General features: G+C 52.6%; 5 protein-coding genes across 5 annotated transcripts; 1 reads left to right on the forward strand and 4 right to left on the reverse strand.

Moving 5' to 3' along the window:
- Nucleotides 1-226: 226 nt before the first annotated feature.
- Z520_08179 (uncharacterized protein) lies at nt 227-871 on the reverse strand (the record flags this gene model as incomplete). The annotated part of the gene is made up of 1 exon (XM_016778676.1): nt 227-871. One exon carries the CDS (start codon nt 869-871, stop codon nt 227-229), a length of 645 nt encoding a protein of 214 aa, XP_016630047.1.
- Nucleotides 872-4,567: 3,696 nt separating this feature from the next.
- Nucleotides 4,568-6,366, forward strand: Z520_08180 (uncharacterized protein; the record flags this gene model as incomplete). The annotated part of the gene is made up of 2 exons (XM_016778677.1): nt 4,568-4,833; nt 4,902-6,366. 2 exons carry the CDS (start codon nt 4,568-4,570, stop codon nt 6,364-6,366), a joined length of 1,731 nt encoding a protein of 576 aa, XP_016630048.1.
- A 3,925-nt stretch (nt 6,367-10,291) lies between these two features.
- Nucleotides 10,292-11,372, reverse strand: Z520_08181 (uncharacterized protein; the record flags this gene model as incomplete). Its single annotated transcript, XM_016778678.1, has 3 exons — nt 10,292-10,637; nt 10,762-11,039; nt 11,178-11,372. The coding sequence occupies 3 exons, from the start codon at nt 11,370-11,372 to the stop codon at nt 10,292-10,294; spliced, it is 819 nt and encodes a 272-aa protein (XP_016630049.1).
- A 1,567-nt stretch (nt 11,373-12,939) lies between these two features.
- Z520_08182 (uncharacterized protein) lies at nt 12,940-14,055 on the reverse strand (the record flags this gene model as incomplete). Its single annotated transcript, XM_016778679.1, has 1 exon — nt 12,940-14,055. The coding sequence occupies one exon, from the start codon at nt 14,053-14,055 to the stop codon at nt 12,940-12,942; it is 1,116 nt and encodes a 371-aa protein (XP_016630050.1).
- A 543-nt stretch (nt 14,056-14,598) lies between these two features.
- Z520_08183 (uncharacterized protein) lies at nt 14,599-17,887 on the reverse strand (the record flags this gene model as incomplete). Its single annotated transcript, XM_016778680.1, has 6 exons — nt 14,599-15,731; nt 15,787-16,091; nt 16,145-16,341; nt 16,397-16,665; nt 16,718-17,758; nt 17,809-17,887. The coding sequence occupies 6 exons, from the start codon at nt 17,885-17,887 to the stop codon at nt 14,599-14,601; spliced, it is 3,024 nt and encodes a 1,007-aa protein (XP_016630051.1).
- Nucleotides 17,888-18,359: the final 472 nt, after the last annotated feature.

Below are 18,359 nucleotides of genomic sequence, written 5' to 3' on the forward strand. Positions count from 1 at the left end.
GGGCACTGGGTATTGTTATGATACGGATCGGATCGAAGCAGCAACGGTTGCGGAAGCGGCAGTGTTTTACAATCTGGATGATTGAAAAGAAGAGGCAAGAATTGCCGTATATTAAATCCCTTCATTGGCGCGACGATTACATTTGAACCAGTTTGCAGCACTCCGTCTTGGAAGAGCAATTGAGAATCTCTGTTCCTCGCTGTTCCCTCCACCTGTTTTCTGATTGCTACCATTTCTGCTCATAAATCCCAATCCACTCCCCCCATCCACAAATCTTCCCCTGCATCTCCCTGAGCAGCTCGTCCCTGGTGGCCACGGGTTTCATCTTGTGCGTGTCCAAGCTGTCCGTTAAAGCGATCACCTGGAAAAAATACCTGTGCTCGCCGTGGCCGACGGGTGGGCGTGGCCCGGAATACAGCGTGCCGCGCCAATTCTTGCCGAGCCTGAAGTTCCCAGTGAGCCATTTCGGTCCGGGACTCTCGAGCGACGGAGACCTGGATGTGTCGAGGTTGAAATCGTGCGGGGAGACGGACGTTTTTGTGGCCGGGATGGCGTAGTAGAGGCCGTGGATCGGCACGATGGGGATCGGGGCGTCTGGGTCCTCGATGATCAGGAGCCACTCTTTGACCTCGACGCCCTTGGTGGTGGGTTCGTCCAGAGACCACGACAGGTCGGGAAACACCGACTCGCCGTATGCTGAGTACTCGGTGGAGAGGTGCGCGGGCGAGCCGCCCAGTGTTGGTGACGTGACTTGGACGAGTTTGGGGACGGTGGCGAAGATGGGTTGGCGGGTCAGTAGTTTGGCGTCCCGTCCTTTGTGTGAGTACAGGAGCCGGGCGAGGAAGTATTCGAAGTACCGGAAGAAGCCCATCTTGGAAGATTTCAGTCGATCTTGTCACGGTGGTGTTGCCCTGATAAGGGGAGATGTCGGCTGATGATCGGTGACTTCGAACTCCGTTGAGATATAGAAAACGCTTTTGAAAGAATTCGGGAAGAGATGGTCGTTCCTTGACACACAGAGGATAGATCTGCCAGACCAACCCGACCACTTTGTGATTTATGGCGATGTGGTTGAGTACTGATTTCCGAGGCGGAGTGTGGTCGGCTTTCCTGTTTGCGATCTTCAATCACCTGTATTCCGCTCTGGTCAATGGGATGGGACTGGACTCCAATACGGGGGCGCGCCCGGCTCTTGTGAATTGTCCAACATGGTCGAACCCTTCACAACCGCGAACAACGAGCGAGAAACCCTCTTCTATTCATATAGTTGTGCTGACGACTCGCAGCCGTGAAAAAGGAGTGTAGCAGCAACGCCAGGGACCATGCATTCTCGGGCCTTACTTGTCGCAAACACCGCCTTTTCCGTTAGCAGATGCCCGCTTTTTACTCCGTACATATGCGGTATGCAGCTCGACGACACCCGGGGATAGTCCGATCCGCGCTGTGCGTGATCTGGCTTCCAGGGCGGGTGGTGAATTGCTGTTTGACCACGTACCATGTACCACGAACCGAGTACGGGATAATTTCTCTGCATTACCAACCTATGTGCCTAGCAGTGGGTTGAGTCACGGTGTCTTTGTATTACTCATGGCAAAGGAGGCGAATGCTTGGGGAGGTAATGTAGGTGCCTAGATACTCGTAGATATTCCGTATGCCGTAGAGTGGTTGAGTAAACCAAGCGAGCGAAAACGATGGTTGCATGATGGACAAATTTCGGACTCGGACTCGAAACCGGCCTTGTGGAGATTGGTAGATCCAGGTGCGAAGTAGGGCGCCCCATCACCGGCCTCGCATCTCTCCGTATGTGGCTGGCCCCCTTGGGTGCGCTTTCTCATACCCTGTCACTAACCGATTAGTAGACAGATCGCTGGAGGGTGAGAAGGGTAAGGAATGAGTCGGGAAAGAGGAAGAGGCAAGTACAATCTCCCCGATCTCTGTCGCACCAGAGGAAAAGCAGGGGCCTAGTGAGGCTAAGAAATGGATCACTTGATGTCTGTACGGAACAAGCACGATATAATTCGTATTCTCCATTGAATACCAGGCATGCTCGGTGCTGCTCATGGAGAGTAGGTCTGGTCGTCCCTATCCGGAGTAGTAAGTAGTCACTGCGAGCTTCGAATTTTGGCCTACGAGCCGGTTCATCTCGTAACTTCTCGCTGACCTTGCGGGAGATATCGTCAATCGACACACTTTGTCAGCTCGATATTTTCCATGTGGCCTTCATCTGTCTTTCCACTTCTCTCCCGGAATGGGAGATATTCTTCTCAGAATGCTACCTACCTCCCCATGACCTTTCTGTCTCCTGCTCTTTCACTTTTCTCCGCGCTCCTCTGCGGTCATTATCTCTTTGCATGAGGATGTGCCAGTCGTCTGTGCTTGCTCCCCAATCAGAGTCGTGACCCTTGCACAGCAGAAGTTTCGCGAAAGAGGGCCCTGCAAAATATGCTGGTTGTCACTGTCTGATCTCGTTTGGTGCTTTGGCGACGAGTTGTCGTGATCACGGTACTCCAGTAGCCTTTTTTAGAATTGTCTGGTGACGTTGCTCACCCCCAGTCATCCAATCGCGACCTCGCCTTTGCTGAGATACCCTCTCATGATTTCAGGAATTGACCTTTGTCAAGAGCGATATAAGGACTACCCAACACACGAGGTGAGGTGACCCTTCTTGGCACATGCTTGGGTTCATAACATCGTGCGTCATTTGTGCTTCAAGAAGAAATCGAAGGCAAGAGAAGAAGTACAGGATCAATACCAAGAAAATAGGCGAGTGTTTGAGCGATATATCGCCCCAGCTTTGAGCAGGATGAACCTATACCATTGCAACAAAATGCCGACTTGTGGGCTAAATGTTTTGACTAGTGATTCTCAGAGCCGCCGGACCTGTGCGTGCGTCTGGGGTAGCATGTGGATGGGCAGGTAGGGAATAGAGTTCTTGATTCTGCCACATGTCCGAGAATATTCCATCTGTTCCATGTGGATCTGTTCTTGGGGGAGGATCTGCGAGTGACTAAGATACAATCAGATCTTGGGTGATCGTGGGTGATGCTCTGAGATCAAGTGGATTCAATGGAGATGGGCTGTGAAGGCATGCGAAACGCAGACGGATCTGTACCCGGGCGCCCTTCACGACGTGGAGGTGGAGAAGGACAGGGCACTGCTGAGGTACTGGATGTCGATATACGAGGTAAAACGGATGGAGAAGTGAGAAGCCGCAGCTATATGTAGGACTGCACCTGGAACGGGTGATTTGCCGGTGAGAGGGAGGGACACAAGACCGAGAAGGGAAGAGTCTGAGGGGCTGTTTTCGGTATGAGGGATAAAAATGGCAGAGTTCCCCCTCCATGTCCGAGTCACGTGAAAGGATCACCTAGGGGGCGGGCTGACAAAATGGGGGGCACGGGCACCTGGAGCAGTTTTGTTGGGTGTCCAAGTATTTACCCTTCCAGCGCCTAGGGAACTGATGTCACCTAGCGCCCACTCCAAACGGTGCTTAAGGTGGTTGAGGTGGTTGTCCGTGAACCAAGCCCCAAAACAAGCTCCAAGCCCAACTGACTAAGGAGGTAGTGCCTAATTAAGCCCCCCAAGAGGTCCTCACCGGTGCCACCTACTACTTAACACTGTTTATCACCGGCCGCACTTTCGACAGCCGACCGACCTCTTTCTTTAAACGACATTCAGCTTCACCCTTGTCTTCAACCCTTTCAGCTCCTCTCCTCAGATATCTTTACCGCTTCCTTTTCCAACTCCTGACCGCCATAGTTGGTCATCCCCCTGTTCGCCGCGTGTCCTGTGGCCTAGTGACCGCACAACGACTCACGAAAACGCCTCGACCCCAAGCGCCCACCACGGACCCCCAGCACCTCTCCCGCCCTATCGGTGAGTTTCCCGTGGCATTTTTGACGCACGCACACGCAATTCCTTCAAGCAGCTAGTACCAGCGCGAACCACAACACTTACTGAGCCCCCTGCGCTGCTTCTACGGTGCCTGAGAACCCTCAAAAAAGAGCTGGGTCACGTAAGAGGCGCGCGTCGGCCCTCCAGGGATCGATCACTCATCCCGGTTTATTGCCCACAGTCACTCACCCTCCCCTCCACCGGTTCTGAGAAATCAAACTTCCTCTTTCGCTCTTCGCGAATGACAATGCGCTCTGGGCCATGTGCCCAAATCCCATTGCGCATACCATTTGGCAAATCCGCTTCGAGAACCCTCTTTTCCCTCACATCTCAGCTTTTGCCATCCCCTTCTTTGCCGCCTTCGCCCGATAGCGTCAACGACTTTTGAGAGTAACATTCCTGAACCCTGGGGCTAACTTGAATAGCAGCCTGGAACCAGGATTTCCCGGGTCCGATCTTGACGTCGCCGCCTTAGCCGATTCATCCGGCCTACAACTACAAGTTTCAGCTGTGCTCCAGCCTCACTCAAATTTAACGTCCACCGTCCACCCAAGGGCAGATCCCACTTGCTTAACCCCCCTATTTTCCAACAAAAGCAATGGAAGTCGACCGTCAGCATCTTTGTCTTTGATCCCTTTTAGATCCGCTTTCTTTTTCCCGTCGTCCTGTCACAATGCGTCCCAACTTGCTCAAACGGGCACACAGCCATAACAAACAGACGCTGAATAATCTGTTGCATTCGCGGAACACCTCGCCACATCCGCAGGGCGATACGATCTCTGGCCACAAGCAGATCGAGGAAGAAACTCTTCCCAAGTACAATCCAGACCACTGGTATCCGGTGCGGCTGGGTGAAGTATTAGACCACCGCTATGAAATCGTTGTCAAACTTGGTTTTGGCATGACAGCCACGGTCTGGCTCGCCAGGGATCTCCAGGCGTAAGTCTCCAGTTAATGCCGGTGATTTTATGACCTTTTTGTCTAATCTGTGGGGGTTTGCCGAACAGTGACGCGAATGCCGGGAATCGCAAATATGTCACCATCAAAATCAATGTCAACACCCTGGGTGAAGACTTCCAAAAAGGCAGACGAGAGATTGCTCAGAAGCTTTTCTCCGCCAACCCTAAGCATCCTGGCTATGCCCATGTCCGATTCATGCTCGACACCTTCAAGCTCAAGGGGAGACATGGCGACCACTTGTGCATCGTGTACGACGTTCTCCGTGAACCCATTGATCTGTGCATGGAGAAATTCCCCGGCCGACGATTCAGCTGTGGGAAACTCCGCGTCCTGCTGCCAGCTCTGTTACAGGGTCTCGATTACATGCATTCCGAGTGTCATGTTGTACACACGGATCTGAAAGCCGACAACATCATGATGGGACTTGGCGACCCCAACATTCTCGACCACTTTGTGCAGCACCAATTCGAACATCCAGCACCGCGGAAAGCGCCCGATAGCCATGGGCGGGTCATCTACACTTCTTGCAGTGACTTTGGAGAACCTCCCAACGAAGCCGTCATCGCATCCGCCAAAATCACCGACATCGGTCTGGCAGCATGGGGGGACGAGAAGAACACGAAGCCCATCCAATCTAATGCTTTTATGGCACCTGAGGTCATTTTGCAAGCGGGTTGGTCTTACCCTGCCGACATCTGGAATCTGGGAGTTATGCTGTGGGATTTATTTGAGCACTTCGGGCTATTTGATCGGATTGACACGAAACCTGGCCACTATCATCCCGAGCAGCACTTGGGGCTAATGATCGCCCTGCTTGGTCCTCCGCCCAAAGATTTCCTGAAGCGTTGTACCAAGGCACCGGTCTATTTCGATGCCGACGGCCAATTCAAATTTCCAGAGCACGTCGACGACCACAGTTTCGAATCTTCCATTGTCAGGTTGAGAGGGGAAGAGAAAGAGTTATTCATTGATTTCGCAAAGAAAATGATCACATGGGTGCCTGAAGAACGATGGACGGCGAAACAATTACTCGAGCATCCTTTCCTGACTAAAGAGCGAGAATTTCCCACACCGAGTCTCAGCAGAGCTTCTACGGCCTCGATGAGCTCATCAATGATTCCGTCGCGGGCAGTTACACCAGGAATTCCCGCCTCAGGCTCGCCTGTTACGGGACCGAATTCCTCGCCGAAGTCACTGCCTCACAACACCTCATTGCTGCCGCCCAGGCTTCTGGAGCTGGTACCCTCTCTTGCCTCAACAACAGACAGCGCAGAGACAAAGACTGAAAAGACTGAAAAGCCACTTACAAATGACGAAAGGTCCACATCGAGAACCTCTCTGTCACTAAGGCCGAAAATGGAGAGTCTCGCAGAGTCGCATAATGAGCCGGACGTTGAGGTCCACAGTTCTAAGCGCTTGTCGGTGAATTCGGCGAACAAGTGCTCACAGGACATTATCGACGCCATCCTCAGCAAGGGCAAAAACCACCACGTAGCGTCCGAGGCGAAATGACCAAGCTGAATCGCCTAGTTCGAGTACCGCGGGCAGGTTGAAGCCATCCCAAACCACGGTCCCACGAATGTATTCATCACAACTGTCCTGGGAGGTTGAGTGTTCGAAAGCAGATCATGCGGCAGTGCTTATCCCATTGGGTTTCTGTCCATAGTTGGGCTCGTCGGTGGGTCGGGAATGATATTGCGAAGGAGCTTGCGTGATGGAGGTCTTGGTCGATGCAATCGAGCATCTCGGATTTGGTCACGGCAAAGCGAGGACCAATGGCCGAGACTGGACGTACAGAACAGGTTGAACAAGTGCCATGGAGGGAGGTATAGAAACTCGGATGCCTTTTTGTTTGAGCAGGCGGGTCGCTGGCTGATCTCTTCTAGGTTTAACTGCACTGCTTGGGAGAGGCTACATAACCTAATTGATACCCCTCAAAAGTCTACTTCTGATTTGCTCTGCGGCTCTCTTTGCTCAACGTGTATCGACCTGTGCGTTAGTCACTGTCTTGAATAACTTACCCATCCATGCAGCTCTGGTGCCTTACATGGCATGTCGATGTTATCCGGTTTTGTCCCATCTTTTGCGTATGACGGCATTGTGCTTCCCACTACACGAATTCGCGAGCATTACGGTGGAGCATGAAGGCTGCGAATGACCTCTCACGTGCTTCTCAAACTCCACCAAAGCTGAGTCGGCGAGTTCTCAACTTCCATCTTCAACCTCCACCTTCAACCTCCACCTGCCATCTACCTCCGTGGCATTGCTTCCTCAGTTACGGGAAAGCGTCTGGCCCACGAAACCTATGATTTTGCTGGCTGATTTCATCTTGCAATGTTGCGATGTCAATGACGTTTTCTGGATGCTCCGACGTTGGCCTTTTCGTCGGACGCCTACTCTGCTGAGCTCTGATGGGTCCTTCAGGACTCTCTTGCCCGGACAATGTCGTCTCACGGCATTGGCATTTCGAAACATATATGAGTCTTTTTCCTCTTGACATTGCCACAGGTCTGGAGCCTGTATCGGACCCTCTCCGTTCTCTCTTCTCTGGTTTCACTTCCTGTAAGGGTGGGTCGTCGTCACGACGTCGCCGTTTGTCCTGCGCCAGTGCTTTTGATCGCTGACGCTGGTTCGACCTTGCGGGACGAAGTTTTATTGAAGATCCTGATTTGGCAGGTGTCCGGGGCTGTGCAAAGGGCAAACTACTTGGCCGTTCAAAGGCAACTGGAAAAAAAGGCAACTACTTTCCTATAACCTGCCTTCTGCTCTTGAGTCTCCGCACTCGGCCTATCTTCGCTAATTTTGATGGGCAGGTGGTCAAGCGACCACCTTACCCAAACCTATGACGTTGAAGAAGATGCCCACCTACGACATTGAATGTCACTGCCTACAACAAATTATCTTATGGCAGATATCCTTTGAGACCGTGATACGGATCCGGACCGGCTGGTTCAAGAGGGGCTTGGGGGGCCATTGCACTCGTTCCCGCCCAGGCGGACAAAAAGCCATCTTTTGCCTAGAAAGGGGGCCCTTCATCCGTCTCAAGTGGAGCCCGTCAAACTGCCTTGATGGTCAAGTCATTTACGTTGGCTCGGAATCCCCATTTATTACGGCGATGTTCAGTTCGTTCGAGGGCACCTTCTGACAAGGCGGAAACGTATGAGCCACTCTCTACTGACCAGAAACCGTCGTTCAACATGGAAAGGGAGCTGTTACATTTGCTACATCGGATATGGCACAGCCATCGACAATGGTGTAAGGAGCGATGCATTGTCGTGGCATAGCCCCCAGTGGCCAGACATAAATTTCTGATTCTCGTCGAGTGCTGACTCTTTTCTTTGCCTGTACTGTCGCATCTACTCAAATCACACACCAGGATACTGCAGCAAACACAATCTCCTACAACCGTCAGAACGAAACTCAGACAATCCACGATGTGGTGAGTGAAACTTTAGGCAACATATCTTACAAGGTCGTTAACCCCAAGTGGCAGCTACACACACGGAAATCAATCAGAGGTGTTGTCCTCTGACTTCACACGCGCGGAGGACGCAGTCGAACCCCATAATTCAACTGACCAGCATGAGGACGACGACTATGGCATGACGGACTATGCCAGCCTGCCCTTCTCTGTGCCTTCCGGTGACCCCAAACTTCATGGTCCGAAAGAAGTCTACTGGTTTTGTTGCGAGTGCCATCAGGGGCCCTTTCTTGTCACAAACAACCCCTATTGTCCAAATTGTCACAGAAAACGCTGTGGACGTTGCCAAATCGAGCGTCGCTAGTGTTGATTTTCGACGAGGTCGCAAGTTGAGTTGGCTTCTAATGTCGAGATTGCGGACCTACAGGAGGAAGAAGACGCGACTGGGACGCTTTGCGGAGTTGCAGAGAGGATGCACTCGGTTTGGAATGGTGGGCGTATGCGGAGGGGCTTTGGTGCTAGGCCGGAGTGATGTTGGATCTTTGTATGGGCCTCCAGCCTTGGCCTCAGATCCGGCTGCACGACTGGAGATTCCTACTTCGTTTCCCCGGCTTCCCGAATCTTGAGGAACTTCTCCAGGCGCTGTCTGCTTTGGCCGGAACTGCACAGGCAATATTCCTGGCTTGTCAGGTTTAGCGGCTGCAGGGTGGGCTGTATTCCAGCATTTACTGCGCTAGTTGAGGAGTTAAATGGCACTCGTTTTGATACCCTGACGAATAGAATTCCCCAGGCTGGAAAAGAATGACAAAATATTCTTGCAATTCTGCAGCGTATGCAACAATTTGCCATGCGCATGAGCGATTTTCCAACAAATAGTCCCTTGGCTCCCCCGATGGGGCACAGCCCACAGGGTTGTATCCACACGATGGGAGAAGCAACAGGGACTTTTCCAAGTGGCACAGCCTGGGACATAAGTTTCAGCCTTGCTTTCCTGCCTGCGAGGCTGACTGACCAACCCACTCTGTCACTTCACCACCATGTGAGGCCTTGGAACCTCTTGTCACAGCCCATCAACAATCTCATGGGCTGTAGGCCCTACGGGAACCTTCCGCTTGTGGTTAATTAATCAATTAGCCCATGCAGTTGCAGTTACGAGGTGAGGAATCACAATTCCTTCGTACTCGGATTCGGACTCGGCGAACCACCGTCCACACAGGGCCGGAGATCCACCGCCGAAGGCAAAAAGGCCAAACGAGGCTGAAACCCTCAAAACTTGCTGCTTCTTCCAAACGACTACCTAACTGCGTAGTTGACTCAGTTATACGAGCCCATCCTCTTAGTTAAAAGACAAGTTCAAAAAGTCTCGCACACACGACACATAATCGTGTGTGAAACGCCTCGTGCAGCCTCGCCCGAGAGCCAAGGCGTTCCCCCGAGCGAAAAAAAGGGGGCGGGATGTGAAACAAGATATCACGACAAGGGACGAGACAAGGCTGGCCCCGCGCGCGCGCCGATGAAACCCACCTGCAGCCATGGGGAAGACAAAACAGATGAAACAGGACGCGGGTACAGCGCCTGGTGAACGGGGTCTGCGAATCTGGCTTGCGTGGGGTCTGGGCGGAGACGTGGATTTGGGTAGGAGGAGGAGGAGGAGATCATGTATTCCGTGATTGATTGAGTGATTGGCTGGTTCGTTAACGGATCACCTAGGTGCAGTAAGGAAAGGGCACCAGCAACTAAGGGACATTCTCTTCTCTTGTCTTCTCTTCCGATGCGGACGCGTGCCATTTTTTTCGGGTGGCTGTTAAGCAGGCAGACAGGCTATGGATGGACATTGTGGTTAGCGAGAGGGGCATATGGCGGCTGCAAGGCTCTCTCTCTCTCTCTGTGTGTGTGTGTCCCTCATACACACAAACCCTCCTTTCCACGTTGTTTCTTCCAGGCCAAGTTCGTCAGCGATCCTCACCATGCATTTACCCGACCTAAACCCGGCCCAGGCGGTGCCTGTCCTTAAACTCAATGATCGCCATTCTGCTGCTGCTGCTGTTTCTCCCAAAGCGTATGCAGCGTCGGATTCCCCTTTGTGATCCCCAACCATTCTGCCGACTGGAGCTTCGGGTTCCCGTACCGGAGCACGTCCTCGGGTATCAAATGCGCGCGTTCGGCGTCTAACAGTCTGGCGATGAAGACGACCGTGTGCGCGTCCAGAGCCGTCGGACCGACCTCGGCGCCAAAGATCCATGTTTGTTGTCCGTGCTTGGACAGCAGCTGACTGATTTTCTCCAGGTAGGCGCGCGAGTCTGCTTCCACGCTGGCGATGGATTGGTTGTTGTCCTGGAACTTTTGGAGGTTGTTTTTGTGGCTGTAACTCCGGTCAGAAATGATTCTTTGCATGGCACAGAGTCGTATAGAACAAAGGCTGGATGGCTGGATGGATGGATGGACGGAAAGGGGAGGTGAAATGGTAAGGGGCGGAAAACACTCACTTGTCGAACTTGCGCTGCAGCATCTCACGATACCTCGGAGAAGTGTCGGGCCGCGCCATGATCTCCTGCACAGCCTCCATGACACCCTCGACGCGGCGGTCCTCGGGTTTGAACGAGATGGTCACGTAGGAGATCTCGTGGAGCTCCTCGAGCAGGGATTCGATCGTTTGCTTGTGCGCCGGGGGCACAAGGCTCGGGTACCGGTCGCACAGATACTGGGTGATGTCCGTGCTGTCGGTCAATTTGACGCCGAGCGATGGGGCTAGCAGGGCAGGGACCTGGAAGCGTCCGAGCATGTCAGAAGAAGAGGTATACATACGGCACGATCAGGTCTCAACCCCAAGACGACATGAATCACCCACCACACGGCCGCCGAACCGCGAGCTTAACTGCCAACAAGACAAAGTTTAACTTACCGTGCCCTTTGGGTGTTTCTCCAAATACTCCTCGGTCATTTGTTCGCCCGTGTAGATGTCAATGAAGCGTTCTTCCGGGTCGACGGCGTCCGCGGGCGATTTTGGCTTGCCCTTGACGCGCAAGGTGTAGAGCACCATCAGTGAACAGATGGAGAAGGGGTTGTAGTAGAGCTGGTAGGGCGGAGATTGCGCCATGGTGCTGGTATATCTGTGTAGAAGAGCCCCTTGCAAGCTGTGGTTTAGGGAGGACAATTGTCTAATGTTTCGTTGAGATACGCCAGAGAGAGAGGGACAGAGAGACAGAGGAGATATATAGATTAATGTATATCGATGTATCATGTGCAGATGAGATGTCGTCCCTTACTGTCAGCACCCTCAGCGTCAGATCCTCTTTATCTTTGTGCGGTATTATCCCGATGTCATCACACGGCGGAGGGGATTTTGAGACCCGTCAGCAAAGGGAAAAAAAAGTGAAAGGGGCCTTGGGATAGAGTTGAGCTGGTTCAGGGCCTTAAATCAGTCAGTCAGTCAGGTAGACGGCAGCGCCTGTGTACGGAAAGGACGGGTTCGTGTGAGACAGAGACCCTGATGCTTCCTTTCATCGCCTCCGACTAAAGCTGTGGGGAGGGCCAGATGAGGTATGGATCTATTATACGAGGATGCCGGCCTAAAGTGCATACAGTTACAGACTTACAATATATATTCGTCCGACGAGTTATCCACAGGCCTTGATTGGGACAGGCAACTGATGATGTTTACGATGCTGGAGGAGCCCAAAGGGAAAAGGCCCCGATACACACCCATGGCTATCTATTCGCTCTTTTCCACACGCCCCAATGATGTCGGCCACACCACCCTTTACAAGGGGGCAATATGGCAGTGGGATGGCTATTGCATGGGACAGTATGTCAATCAGCCCCGTGTGTCGTTTAGTTCGTTACTTTCCCCGTCTCTCCCCCCGCATTGTCCACAGGAGCTAGAGCAAACGTCCCACCGGGGCCCTTTAAGAAAGTTAGGTTTTGAGGCTTGAAGGAGGGAGTGTGCAAAATCTCGAGTTTTCAACGTCTTTCTCGCGCTTTCGCGCTTTCGCGGCCTCCGTCAAGGCCTGAGGAATCTGTGTGTTTGCTCCGTCCGAAGGCCGAGCATTTGTAATTGGAGCGACTAAGTTCGCCATATTCTTTGTCATGCCCCCGCCCAGCCTCGCTCATGGGGCATCGTAGTGGTTGTCGTCTCGTTTTCGTGTCAGATCGGTATTCGGAAGAACATGGGGGTGTTGGCACGACGGTCTCGGGGAGATCGGGAGAAGCTGGACTGCGACGATGATACTCTGGGAAAATCGAGAGAGCGAGCTACACCACAGGTCCACAGCTGAGATATCTATGTCAGCTTGCGAGAAAACTTAGTAGGTCCATATTCGGGTTGGCGGAGTGGGACTAGTTTCTCAGCGAGAGCATCGTCGTGTCAGTCTGGTGTCTCCTCCCTGTGTCATCTCTTCTTTGTCTGCTTCACCAAAGACAAAGACATCTAACACCCAGGGAGTTTAGGGTAGTGAGTATGAACTAAGGGGCCAAACAGAGGAATATCTGCATCGGTTGAGGAGGAATTCTGGAGCGGAGAACCGCAAAGGCATGTGCAATGGGAATCAGCATATAGACGACAATGAGCATCCTATTGAATTTGTTCTAAAAGCTCCAAAACAGCAATCTACAAGTCTTTTCAGTCTTTCCTGCCTGATCATACATCATCTTTACCCGTACCAAAATTACACCTGGACGTCCGGTCCGATGGGCGGCCGACTCGCAGCCAAGTTGCACTGCCGAAACAGTCTAACCTCATCCTTGTCGAAGGCGCCCACGACGCTGTGTAACACACCGTGATTGTTGAACAGCACACAGTCTCCCTCCTGCCAGTCGTGCGCGTACACCAGCTCCGGCGCGATGCCGGGCCGCTGCAGGTCGTGCACGATCTCCCGCACCTTGGCCAGGTCGTCGATGATGGTGCCGTCGCGCAGGTGGATCTTGCGCACAACGGACGGGTGTATCTGCAGGGCGAACCTGCCCGTGACCGGGTTTTGCCAGACCAAGGGTTGGATCTGGATGTCAGTGGGGTTTTCGATCGGCGGGAGTTCGTCGACGGGCACCTCCTTGCCTTCGGAGACCATACCCAAGCCGTCCGGACGCGATCTCGCCGTCGAGATCCAGACGTAAGGGTGTGGGGCGTATTCGACTTTGGAGGTGAGCACGAACTCCTTCTGCTCGGCGCTGAGCTTGTCAAACATCGTGTACCCGGACACAAAGGCCGTGGTGCCCAGAGGGACTTGAAGGGTGTCGTCGCTGCCGTCGTCATAGAGAAGGGTTTGAGTCCGTCCCTTTGGAACCTTGACGGCAAGCAGAGACGTCACCAGCGGTGGTTGAAGATCCCCGTACAGTGCGGCATCGATGTGCCAGCGGTAGAAGCGGGTATAGTCAAGGTCCTTCTCGTCCGGGATGATGGTCTTGTGGAATGTGCGATGATGAGGATGCTTCAAGGTGATGTTCTTGAGGCCTTCGTACTCGGGCACAAAGCCATTGCCGATCACTTGGACCTCGGGCTGGTGAGGCACGGTTTTGAGGTCAGGATGGAGGATAGACCGTTTGGCGTCAATGGTTTTGCCGTGGCCATATGACATGGCCTCGGGATCGAAGCGGCGGGTCAGCTCCGCCTGGCCCTTGGGCGTGAGATGCGATTGGGACTTGACGCAGACGACATTGTAGGTGTAGAGGGCGTTGCGGAGAGCCTCGAAGTCTACGTCTGACAGATTTTCCAGGTCCAAGTTGTCGATAACTGCCCCCAACTCAGGTCGAGCAGGAGTGACGGGCGAAACGGTGATTCCTGGCATGTTGGATGGTTGTTTGACTTGTGAGAAGATCGGCTGTATTGCTTGAATTGTACTTTGAAGACTCTGGATGAAATACAACACGATTGCAGGAGAAACTGAAAGGCAGATATATACATGTCCTCGCTGGGGGAGACATCTCTTGCAGGATGATCCTTACGTTGTCACTTACTTCCTGTAGCAGCCTCGTACAAGCCAGAAAGATGTATTCTCGGCAGGTACCTATCTCAACTTGTTTGGAGACTGTATAATTCTTTTTGATTCGATGCTGAAGATGGGGGAATGAGATAAGAGCATCTGAGATGAGATGTTAGATCGCACATGTCGGCCATCGCCGGAAGAGGGATTTCCGGGCGAAGGCGAGAAAAGAGGAAAAGTTGGGCGAGCCATTGCCAAGACCCGACGCTTGTACGAGATTGTACGACGCTAATGGCGGCTTCCGCCAAATTGCCTGTTTGGGGAACGGGTCACCGGGCTATCACTTTGGTCGTAGATGTACCTGGGTATCTACTCGGTATGTACCACGTATATGCCTTCATATCCCGTCTAAATCTGCAGGGTCTTTGACTTTCTCAAGCCCAATTTGGACGACAATTTTCGTGTACTTCTTGAGAACATCCCTTCACTCTTTGTCCTTTCCACCGATATCTCGGTTGGCGACGACGAGGTTGTCTGGCTCGTTGCCGACAGGCCTTGGTCATTGAGGGTCTTCTCTTCTAGGCTGAGAAGATCGTCTGTAGTCGTAGTAGCGCTTGTAGCCGATGCCATTCCTGAGGGCACCGTCTCTTTCTCGTAGATTTGCAACGAGGTTCCAACCTCTGCTGGAAGCTCAACAGGCAGGCTCCTCCCACCGGGCAGCTCAACTGGACTCGTGGTAGCGTCGAGCTCCGCAATCTCCTGCCCACCAAGTTCCGGAACCATTGGCATGCCTTCGTCTTTGGGTGGTCCAGACTTCTGAAACCGGTTCTTATAGATAATGTCTTCGAGCCCCGGGCGAAGTTTGCTGAATTTCATTCCCGTAGATATCTTGGTCAGAGGTATTAACCGATCGACTTCATCATGAACATGCTTCTGCAACAGGAGTTCTTTCCCAGCAAAGGTCTTTGTCATGGCTGTTGTGTAGTAGAGGGCTGCATCTTCGATCTGCTTCACCGAAACGTATTTGCCCTGGTACCGGAATGCTCGCTCGAGGATGAGAATCATGTCGCAAGCACACTTGAACAACATCCTCGCCGTCGGAGGCACGGATAAGACGCATAGCGATAGCGCAAGTACTCCGCCAGCACCCATTGTGCCGATAATGACGCCCGCAGTTACCATTCCGACTCCGACAAACTCTGCTATTGTCACAGTCATAAACTTTTTCAGATGGCCTAGGACAACCCGTGTCATGATCTCTTCTACCTCATCTGGTAACGCCTTGGGGAACCCAAAACATTGAAGAACATGCTGGCACAGGATTCGCGCAACAGTCGGTGTGCCTATCGCGCCCGAGAGCGGTAAGGGGACCATGGCAGTGCGGACCGCGTGAAGGCCCAAGCGCATGCATTCTGTAATTGCGGAGTCAATCTTTTGCTCGACATCGACCACTTGTGCCGCAACTGCAAAGATTCGGACCTTTTCATCTTGAATCAGATCTAGGGTCTGCGTCAAAAGTCTCTTGACTGCTTGATCATCATCTATCAATCCTAGTTAATACTCTGGTACAACGTCTGGAGATAACAGAGCACTAACCTTTGGAGAGACAGCAATACCCATCTGCCTTGTAATGTTTGATTTGCGAGAGCTCCTGGCGGAGGGCCATAAATTGTTCCTCCGCCAATTTATCCGCTTCATCGTTCGCCAGTCGCTGCGATTCGCGGTAATTGCCCGTCTGTTCCATGTACTTCTCCAGCAATTGCATCTTGCGGAAGGCAATCAGCTTGTCCTTCTTCGTCCCAATCACAAAGACCGGAACGTGGTTGGAAAACTGTGCAATGGTTTGAAAGGTTCGTTTGTCGGCCTCCTCGATACGGCTGACGTCCGAGTCGACGCAGAACCTGTGGTCTTCGTGAGCAAGGCAAGACATTGTATCTGGCGCTAGAAAACTCACCAAATGACATGCAACGCCTCGGCTGGATCTTTCTGAAATGCCCGATAGCGGAGAAACTTGGCAATCAACTCAAGTTCTTTGTCGCTTCCGGCTTGCCATCCTCTGGAATCATGGATAATCAGGCCAGGATTATTGGGGGATTCAAATGCTTCGTTGATGTCGTGATTCCCTTGCTTGTAGCTGTCGGACTCCTCGGTCTAGGCGGAATGGTTAGTTTGTGAAGCTTGATGAAAAGGAAGGTGAAGAGACAACCATTTCAACTCCAAAGATTTTGTTTATCAATGTCGACTTGCCAACACCCGTTTTCCCACAGACAAGTATGCGGAATGCCTTTACACCGCTTGCCTGCAGTTGTAAGCCTTCCAGCCAGGGAGGGATTGCGCCCCCTTCCTCCAGCAAGTAACGGTCCCGATAATCTGCGAGAGGTTTCTTCAGGGATTTGAATCGTGACTGTTCGTAAAATCGCGGATATCTGTCAAGGATGCAGAAGACCGAAGGATGAATGATCGTTCCGTAGCTTCCTGGAGTTTTATCAGAACTTTGTGTTTCAAGATCATCGATCTAGCAATTTACCATCATCACACCATCCAACAAAACCCTTTGAATTGAACACTTTGCGCGAGCTGTTATAGAGTGAACTGGAAGAATTGATTTGTAAATTGTGCGTTTGGTTGTTATCGGTAAAGCTTCCATGCAGAGCTTGCAGATCGTAGAGGCTGACTCGAAGGCCGTTCGCATGGGAGATTTGCCATTCAATCTTTTCACTCCCATCGAGCTTCGGTACCTCGCCCGCGTATTGAGGAAACGCCAAGGAGAGGGGATTTTCTTTCGCAACAGGCAGTGTTCCGTCCTGCTGGGGCTGAAGAACGAGTCCAGCACGCATGCTTTCGATGAGCATCCATTGTAAGGGGTACAAGGACAAGCCGTCCTCCTGGGTGCCACCCCCAAGATCTTGATTTGAGCCCATGAACCATGCTTGAACAAAACTCCTCCCCAGCATATCTTGAGAAGATGGTGTGTCAAAAGTCTCCACATTTAATTGAGAGCGTGTCTCGTTGAGAGCCAATGCATGTCGCAGGTTTTTTATGGACGGGACAAATGAGATGTCATGCATGTGGCCTTCGGCAGTGTACTTCACGGTGTCCAGGACCCCAACGAATTGAATTACCGGTGGCCGAGTTGTATGCGACCGAAGAAACTCGATCATCTTGGGCCCGTTCCTATTATCATCCTCCCTTCTCGCACTGTATACGTCCAGCGCAGTCCGATAGAGTGTATCGAAGTATCTCAGCGACGTGCTTTTGGGCAGAAACATGGTATCGAGCAGTCCGGCTACCGCACGGACAATGAACGCGCCCCGTCCGAAGCCGTACAGGAAGAGCTCATCCTGTGGTTCCTCGAGGGTCTCGCATATTTCACGAGCGATGGATTTGATCTGGTCCTCGTAGTACGGTGTTGGCCCACGGCTCTTTAACCTCTCAATCAAACTGGGTCCATCAGAGGCGGCGCGATAGTAGCGAACACTCTGCTCGACCGTCCGACCCTGCGGGTCGATGGAGAAGCCGTTGGGGATGATGCTTTGGATTCGGAAAATGTTGCTAGCGTTTCCATTTCCTTCGACTTCGTTAATTGGACTCAACGAGGGCGTTGACAGCCGGTCGCACCTGAATTTCCATCTTCCCCGCTGTACTCTTCAGCATCGACGCAAACGATCAACCGCTTCACATACTTCCTTGCGGACATTGTCGAGGGGAGGGGTTCGGGAGGACAATGGGTGAGAGTCAGCTGCCGACGCGGAAGCGGGATGTGTCATGATTTGGACGGTGAATCGAGCATCATGAGCTGTGGTAAAGAGCAGCGAAGCCCTCAACTACAGTATAGGTGACTGGGAATTGAAGAAATGAGAGTTCCAGGACCTGCTTGACAAACCTATGGCGATCAGTTGGCGGCCTGAAATGAAAACCAGATCGAAACAATGCCCCGCTCGGGGGTTTGGCGGTGCATGGGTACGCCCATACCACAAAATTACTCCGCTGGTGCCTTGGGTGGGTGGCAGGCACCCAGGTGGTGACGGGGGGTGCGATCAGTTAATCAGGGCGAGGGTCCCTGTGAGCACTAATCCCAGGGCAGCGACGGCCTCCATTGGCTCCTGGGTTCCCTTACGGGGGCTTGAAACCCTTTCGGTTTCGGTTTCGGTTGAGGACTCGAGGGGTCA

Source organism: Fonsecaea multimorphosa, assembly GCF_000836435.1.
Source record: "Fonsecaea multimorphosa CBS 102226 unplaced genomic scaffold supercont1.18, whole genome shotgun sequence".
Classification (NCBI taxonomy): domain Eukaryota; kingdom Fungi; phylum Ascomycota; class Eurotiomycetes; order Chaetothyriales; family Herpotrichiellaceae; genus Fonsecaea; species Fonsecaea multimorphosa.